Source organism: Nyctibius grandis, chromosome Z, assembly GCF_013368605.1.
Source record: "Nyctibius grandis isolate bNycGra1 chromosome Z, bNycGra1.pri, whole genome shotgun sequence".
Lineage (NCBI taxonomy): Eukaryota > Metazoa > Chordata > Aves > Nyctibiiformes > Nyctibiidae > Nyctibius > Nyctibius grandis.
This window is the reverse complement of record NC_090695.1, coordinates 78889362-78898401: the sequence shown is the minus strand read 5'-3', so window position 1 is coordinate 78898401 and position 9040 is coordinate 78889362. Positions and strand designations below refer to the sequence as shown.

Here is a 9040-nt window from a genome sequence, read left to right as displayed (position 1 = left end):
TTTTTAGCATTTTTGAAGCATACAGCACAGCTGCCTCACAGTCCTCTTGTTGATGCAGTGTTGAAACAAGATCTTTGGAGATTTGTAAGACGTAGTGGTCCCCATTTTCACTTTAAATGGTCTGATATTTTATATGCACGATAGAAAAAAAAAAAGAGCAATTAAGAGGAGGAAAAACTGCATTTCAGATTAGACCCAACAGCAGCATTAGTGTTATTGTTACCCATGATGCTGCTGAAGTCTTTAGGAAGAACACACGCCTTCCTCCTATTGAAGTGGTCTGAGTTATGTCCATAATAGCATCTGTGAGAAGATGTGGTGGGAACAGGAATAGCTGCAGCTCAGATTGCAGCCTTAGTAAGATCTTGCCAGGGTCCTTCATCAGGCAGAGGAAATAGTTCCCTTGGACTTCCAATGCAAGAAACAAATAGAAAAATGATGAGTTATTTCTCTGGAGCTAAGGAAATACTAACCACACCTTCTGTATAAAAAATATTGTCAGAATAGCCACCTGTCTCACGCAGCTATTTTTAGTCTTTGAGGAAGAACTTTGACTGAAATGAAAAACATTTAGTATTTGGCAAATCTGAATATGAGACAGGGCTTTCTTTGAAAATGAAATTTTACTCTATCAGAAATAAATATTGCATTCTTTATAATTTTCTCTTCTCAGTTCACTGTTAAGGTAGTCCTTTGAGCACTGCCTGTGAATAATCCTTTTAAATAAAAAGATGCTTCTCAAAACTTTAAAAGCTGCTAACAAGTTTAGCTGTAATGTGCCTTTTAAGCCATAACATACACTGGATGTTAAGTTAGGATTTGCGAAGGCAATAAAGCTAATGCAGTTTTGCTTGGGAATAATGACTAAGCATACTCATCCCAGAGCAACTCACAAAGGATGGCAGACCTATGGCCTATACCTGTCCTTTTTCATACATTTTGGGTCATTTAATGGTAGGACTAACTAGAACAGAAGCACCAAGGGAGAGAAAAGATCCTTGAGTGACACTAACTGGGCGCTGGCTGACCTTGACTCCAAAATCATCGATGGAAGCATAGCACGGGTGTTTGCTTAGCACGTGTCCAAAGTTGCGTTATTTTCAGAGTGAGTTTTATACTTTTAAAACGGTTCTTAGTTTGTCATTCAGGTTTATGCCTCCACAGTATCCAGATACACCCTCCTTGTTCTTTGACATTGACATTTTCAATATTGTTGCTCGCTGTGTGCATGTGTGAACAACTGCTGCCTGGATGGGGTGACTAGACAATAACGGGAACATTCTTTAGTTTAAAACTCCTACTCAAGATATATATTCTTGAGCTTTCTAGTCCTGTCAGTTATAACTGAGCCATTAAGTTAATCATGCTGAATTCAGAAAAAGGTGCTACCCGAAACCTGTCAAGGTAATTATTCTTCTTTATCCTCTGAGGCAGGAGTGCTCTGTGTCAAATAAACATTTTTTAACTGTTCCACCATAACTTTCTCCTCATCTTCAAGATCTGCACCTTCTTTCATCTCCCACCTGAAAGAAAAAGAACTTTTTATTAATTTTTTAATGTGGTTTAAACTAGTCTTTAGAACAAGCACGTCAATACAAAACTCATTACTATCAATTCATTGCCTGCCCCCCTCCAAGGGTGGGGTACACCAGTTGAGATTACTGAATAAACTAAATACAACCCCCAATGCAACTGGCATGGCCGTGAGGCAACTGATACAAATTGTCAAAACTACCACAAAATCTTACTTATATTTATTGTGGTAGTGCTTTCTGTTTTATATCACGCACGTTGGTAGATGTGGAAGCCTTGTAAAACTAGCAGAGAAAAAGTGGAAGAGCTAACTAGCATTTTGGAAGTTAAGCAGATGCTCTCAATACTCTGTAAATTTGCAGGGAAAACTCAAAACACCACATGATGTCCAATCCAAATATTTAATGTGAATGGTCGTCATTCTCTTGCAGTGACAATACTATATTACAAAATACCACAAAACTGACGGGCTCTTTGTTTCTTTAACTATCAGGTATACCTATGACACCAAGAAATAAATAGCATATCAGATTCTTCCCTTTCTCAGTGTGAATACTCAATTCTAGTTTAGGATAAAGTCCTAATACCATTAAAACTAAAAAACTGAAAAAAAAGAGTATGAAGATGCTTTTGCTTTTCTTTAGTAGTTAGTTAAATATAAAACCTTAAGAGTCACACAGTATTCCCTTGCAGAAAATCAGGATAATAAATGCAGAAATAGTGCTGATACATAGTCAGCTAAACTTTGTATCACTCTAATTATGTCTACATAATGCTCAGTTATGTGACTCTATCGCTTTTACAAATTTTGCGGATATTTAAGAGTTTGATATCCCTTTAATATTAATCTCTTTCTGTTCTAAGTAGATAATAAAGTGTAGGGTCCCAGTTCAGACCAGCAGAAGACAAAAGGTAAAGCATGAATACTGAATACAGAAACCATATTTTCAAGGATTAAATTCAGTAGATTATAAATCAGCCATAGGATGATCCTGTAAAACAGGAGACAGGTATAGGAGCAGCAGAACAGAGACTGCTTTTAGGAAACTAATGTCAAGAGTGGTACTTTAATCCTGTCCCCACACTTGCTAGGTCCTAATTCAGACTGCGAAAACCAGAAGCCACAAGTTTAGATCTGTGAATAAATCAAATATAATACAGAATGGTGGGACGAGTATATTGCATTCATCATCTTTGCAAAAAGAGGACAATCATTGGCAATGGAGCATGGTGTGCGCTTTTTGTAACTATTTAAAAGCTTACTAAAACCAGAAAAATAACAAGTGCTCTGTAGTACAATGTGATCGTTAAAATACAGCTAGGAAAAACATATTCAATGAACATATATAAATTAGCATATATCCATCGTACCTTTACTTTAGAAACTGAATCTGACAGCCCACGTTACTGCTTGGAGTGAAGAAGTATCAGAACAAGCAAAGCATACTATAAATAAAATTATAAACACTGTATATCCATGATCAAAGTTTTGCAATAATTAACTTCCTATTACTCCACTCATATATGACTACTATCATACTTAACCTTATTGGATATTAACATTAGGTACAATTAATTGCTATTACGTCTGTCTGCTTCATCTTCTGGTTTATGATACGTTTATAAAATCTGGCTATATGAGCCCTCAGCACAGGTACTTTGCAAGCATCCCAGGTGAATGCTGTTAAATGGGGTGACTGGTTTCCCTTTTGCCTTTTGCTAATGTACCAAGGAGCCTCTTCAAACCTAGGAAGAAGTCGTGCAAGCCTTAATTTGAATTTATGGTCCTCAGAGTCATTCCGAAACACCACTTTACTGGTCAAATTGATTAATTTTAATTAATTTGATTTGTTGCATATTTTTAAGTAGAGGAGTTGTTTGCTTAGAAGGACGACAACTGAAAATGCTAAATGGAATAAATTCAAAACAGTTATTGCTGGAGGTGTAACAGAAATCTAGCAGTCTTGGCTAATGGAAGCTTAACAATAAATCAGCAGATTCCTTTTAAAGATAGTGACTTCATGCTTGTCAGCACATTTCATTGAATCTTAAACATTACTGTTGGTAAAAATCTTCAATGTCATCCAGTTTGGACATTCTTTAGTGTTCACTTTATAACAAGTTATTACTAATACATTACATTATCATTTTATCAAAAAGTAGTCTATTTTTAAAGCATTTAAGCAGGTCCAATGAGGATAAGAATGTCTTCTATGCATTTGCTTAACAGTATCCATGAATTAAAGATCTATGAAATGAGCTTGACAAACACCTGGTCCCTTATCTAATTTCAGAATTTTTCCACTCTTATGCTTAAAGTCTGGGGACAACATTGTTTTTTAAAAGACTAATGGACAGTAAGCAAGAAGGCCACAACATATCTTTGCTGTTCAAATTGGGATGAGAAATCAGGTGTTCATGTTCAAGTGGAAAAAGAGCCAACATTTACTATTCAAAAATTTGTCCAAAATGGAACATGTTTTTACTAGTGTATCTAAAATGTGTGACAATTGTTTTGGCAATAGTAATTGGTACAAATCGAACTAGCCACTTCAAGTAATGTGAATGTGAATGAAATTACCACCATGAATTACTTTCAAAATGCAAGCTTCATCAGTTGAACAGCCAACCTGCACACCTCTGTCGTTTCAAGTTATTAGTAATGTAGCTCTTAGAGAAAATTTCCAAATACATAGGTGCCATATATTTTATTTTAGTCTGGCTATATCTTGGAAGATTAAATAAAATCAACATTTCAAAGGGGCACTGGAATTATTTGAACCAATCCATCGTATCACCGTCTACGTTTTGCTTAGAGTTCATATAACTATGAGTCTGAGTGTTCAGAAAGCCCAACTTTCAGTATATTATTAATGTTTAAAAGAAAGCATGTGTTTAGAATAAAATGCCATCACCTTTGTAATCTTTAGGGTACTGTTGCAAGCTTTCAGGCCAATACTACTTGTGTACGTAAGAGAATTAAACATTTGAAATATGATTTCAAAATATGCTGAAATATCAAATAATGTAGATGACATATTGTGTGCACCTGAAGCAAACTGCCTAAAAACTTTTCTCTGTATGGCATTCCTTTCTGTGTTGCATGCGGCTAATCAAAGGAAGAAAAAACTGGCAGTATATTTTTCAGATAGATACAGCAAACCATGTCAGCACAGATAAATACAGGTATCACTGAAGTTTTCCGCTGGTCGGCCTAAACCTTAGATCATGAGGTCGAAGAGGATAACTAGCACTGAAAGGGCTTCCGTTTCTCTATAAATAAGAGGCAAGAGAGGAAGAATTGTCGGCTCGCACATCCACAAGGTAACAAAGAGCAAGGGGAGAAGTATTTGGTGCCCCAGGAAGATCCAGTGATTCCAGCTCAGGTTTCCTTAGCACTGTATCCATGTGCTATCCTTGCTTATAATTAGCATCAACACATCCATTTATATAAAAACAGAACTATGGTTTGTGATACTTTTGTCTCTCCACTATACTGAATTATAAAAGGTGAAGAAACAGTAAATGTATTTGCAAAGATGCAAAGAAAAATCTTCTGTGTATCTGTTAAAAAGCATGCTGGGTATTTTAGCAGGGCTGGATTTAATACATGGTGTTACCTTTGCTGCTTTGATTTTCTGTTGCAATATTGCATATATTTTGTAAATTGTAGACGTATTCATATGAAGGCATTTTTAAAAAAACATAACAGGGACTATATATTACATTTAGGTGCTTGTTACGGATCAAAAGGAAGTGTATGTAGTTGATACCAAAGCAGTAGTATATTAAAACAGAAATAAAACATACACAGTAATATGTGTATAGGGATTACCAAAAGTGACAGATTTTACCTGTAGCAGATTGCCACATTTTAAGAAGTTTCATTATGAAGTTAACTTTAATAGATACTCTTTGATTAGTTACTAAGTTTGTTTACTACAGTTCATTAGTTGTAACAAGCATGTAAAGATCAGAGGGAAAAATTATGTAAAAAAATTACAGTGAAGAATAAATATGAACAAAATGGAAATAAAATGTAAGAATACTTTTCAACTCAGATGTATTTTGAACTTTGAAAAACCTCCTTATTTGTATTATTTAAGAGACTAACCATGCCCTTTTCTAAAGCGTACACAAAACAATGTCCAAAAAGTGAACAGCTTACAAAAAGGGTCACCCTAATATAATTTTATAGTGGTATTTTATGTATTGCTAATAGTGCTTATGTAGTATTTTGATATCTATTGCATTTCTTAATGTCTTGAAAAATGTTACATCAAACATAACTCTATGGAAGAAAAGAAAGAAGGAATTAAAAAAAAAGAAACGAATGACACCATTGTTATTTCCTATGGAAAAGCTGATATCTCAGGTCCTCTTGTAGGGAAGTGTTGGCAAATGATGAAACATTAACTGTACAGCTGTACATTAGACAGCTGAAAATACGCATTTCCATATTGAATAATAGCTATACTTAATAGTTGCTGCGTATCAAAAAATAGCAATGTATTTGATACTGAGCTAGGAAGATGACATAATTCACATCTGATCTAAATCAGACACCCAAAGTGCCGTTCAAACATCCTACCATGGGTAAATACTCAGACTTCAAGCACCGCAAGCTCTTAAGCTTATCTATTTTTAATGTGGTGAATTACCACTGGAAAGCTTTACAGACACACTATTTTCAAGAGGAATTTTGATAAAAACAGAGAGCACAAGCAGAGAAGGTCTTTTTTTTGCCAAGTATTATGTAAGAAGGCAAGAGTGAGAAAAGAACACAAAAAAGGTGCTTAAACTTAACTTACATTTGCTTTTATCTTTATGTGATTCGAGTCGTTTCATGTAATTTACATGAAAATGCTTTCCACATATTCACCTTTAATTTCTTCAATAAACTGTTTTGCTGTAATTTTCCAACTTCCATCTAAATACATTTATTTATAAACAACACTATAAACTGAAGGAGGCAAAAGAAAGCAATAGTTTGTGCATAAACAACTAATTGATGCAATTTTGTGAAATTGCGATGAAATTCATCCCATTGTTTAATAGGTGCAGATTTTCTGCAAGGGACTTAACTCTAATATGCGCTGCCAGCTGTGGCATATTCTCTTACATCATGTGCTTGCAGCTGCGGAGCCCTCCCAGTTCAGTTGGTCCTGGGGTCCCTTTCTGTTTCAAGAGTATTTTTCATGTCCAAGTACTTCCTGCAGCCTTTTAAACTTGAGCAGACGTGAAACGATTAATTGTATTTTCTCCAAAAGAGGTCTACATACTTGTCCTTACGCTTGCTTCTTGTAGAATATAATTATGATAAATAATATTAGCAGCTTGATGAAGATGAGACTGACCGTTCTTTTGCCAGCCATTGACAGAGAAAGAGGAAAGTAACAAAGCAGGCATAAAGCAGAGACAAGTGTTTTGGTGTTTTGTTTTTGCATTTTGCCTAGTTGTAAGCCATCATCACACATCCTATTCTCATACCTGTGCAGGGCCTTTACTGAATTCAAACACCTTTGGTTGAAACAACCCTTTGTACCGGATTATACTGGCATATTTATACCTGAGATGGAAACTATGTGGAGTTTGGTATTTTTGTATAGTTCTTGAGATTTCTTATGATAAATCAATACATTTAGATTTAAATTTACGTGTACATGTTTATTTTAATCCGAAATAAATTTATACATTTAAATGTGTTACAATATTGACAATAAAGTCAGTAGTGTTCTCTACACTGAGCTGCAATGGGTAGAGAAATCACACAGTTAAACAAAATATAATATCTTGCTACCAGCTCATAGAGCATTTTAATGAATTACCTTTTTGCTTCCTGAAGTTCATGAGAGACACAGCTGTGGATTAAGCTTTTGCAGGCAGTGAAACAATTGTTTTATCAATGATGTCTTGCATGTTATACTTCACCATGAGACAAGAATACTCAGCAGCTGGTATCTCGTTTGCCATTTTTAAGTAATAGAAGAATATACATCTCTCTAAGTTTCACTTCATATTTCAGTTGTAAATACACTTTTTGTAACATGAGAAATAGGCCATGAAAGTCAACATGGCTTCACCAAGGGGAAGTCATGCTTAACCAACTTGATAGCCTTTTATGAGGACATAACCCGGTGGATAGATGATGGTAAAGCTGTGGATGTGGTCTATCTCGATTTCAGTAAAGCGTTTGACCCTGTCTCCCACAGCATCCTCGCAGCTAAACTGAGGAAGTGTGGTCTGGATGATCGGGTAGTGAGGTGGATTGTGAACTGGCTGAAGGAACGAAGCCAGAGAGTGGTGGTCAATGGGACAGAGTCCAGCTGGAGGTTTGTGTCTAGCGGAGTCCCTCAAGGGTCAGTACTGGGACCAGTACTATTCAATATATTCATTAATGACTTGGATGAGGGAATAGAGTGCACTGTCAGCAAGTTCGCTGATGACACAAAACTGGGAGGAGTGGCTGATGCGCCGGAAGGCTGCGCAGCCATTCAGAGAGACCTGGACAGGCTGGAGAGTTGGGCGGGGAGAAATTTAATGAAATATAACAAGGGCAAGTGTAGAGTCCTGCATCTGGGCAAGAACAACCCCATGTATGAGTACAAGTTGGGGACAGAGCTGTTGGAGACCAGCATAGGGGAAAGGGACCTGGGGGTCCTAGTGGACAGCAGGATGACCATGAGCCAGCAGTGTGCCCTTGTGGCCAAGAAGGCCAATGGCATCCCGGGGTGTATTAGAAGGGGTGTGGTCAGCAGGTCAAGAGAGGTTCTCCTCCCCCTCTACTCTGCCCTGGTGAGGCCGCATCTGGAATGTTGTGTCCAGTTCTGGGCCCCTCAGTTCAAGAAGGACAGGGAACTGCTAGAGAGAGTCCAGCGCAGAGCCACGAAGATGATTAAGGGAGTGGAACATCTCCCTTATGAGGAGAGGCTGAGGGAGCTGGGTCTCTTTAGCTTAGAGAAGAGGAGACTGAGGGGTGACCTCATTCATGTTTATAAATATGTAAAGGGCAAGTGTCATGAGGATGGAGCCAGGCTCTTCTCAGTGACATCCCTTGACAGGACAAGGGGCAATGGGTGCAAGCTGGAACACAGGAGGTTCCACATAAATATGAGGAAACACTTCTTTACAGTGAGGGTAACTGAACACTGGCACAGGCTGCCCAGAGAGGTTGTGGAGTCTCCTTCTCTGGAGACATTCAAAACCCGCCTGGATGCGTTCCTGTGTGATATGATCTAGGTAATCCTACTCCGGCAGGGGGATTGGACTAGATGATCTTTCGAGGTCCCTTCCAATCCCTAACATTCTGTGATTCTGTGATATATATCAAATATATCAAACCTGAAAACTTCTGTACAATTTTGCCAAATTCCTCTCTCTTACATATACACAAATAGCTTGAAAAATGCCCTCTAAGAATTTTCCCAATCAATAAAACAAATTAACTTATTTCCTAGAGGATATGGAAGAAGACGTCATGAGAATTATTATTTATGTTTTTAATTAT

General features: G+C 37.1%; 1 protein-coding gene across 1 annotated transcript in view; it reads right to left on the bottom strand.

Annotated features, from left to right (window-relative positions):
* Positions 1-223: 223 nt before the first annotated feature.
* The window catches only part of KIAA0825 (KIAA0825 ortholog), a 254030-nt gene continuing 245213 nt past the window's right edge, over positions 224-9040 (bottom strand). Inside the window, exons 21-22 of the mRNA XM_068423333.1 lie at positions 1397-1523; positions 224-408 (exon numbers count right to left, since the gene is read on the bottom strand). Of these exons, the coding sequence (XP_068279434.1) occupies positions 1409-1523 (115 nt within the window). The 3' untranslated portion in view covers positions 224-408; positions 1397-1408. The remainder of the gene's footprint in view (positions 409-1396; positions 1524-9040) is intronic.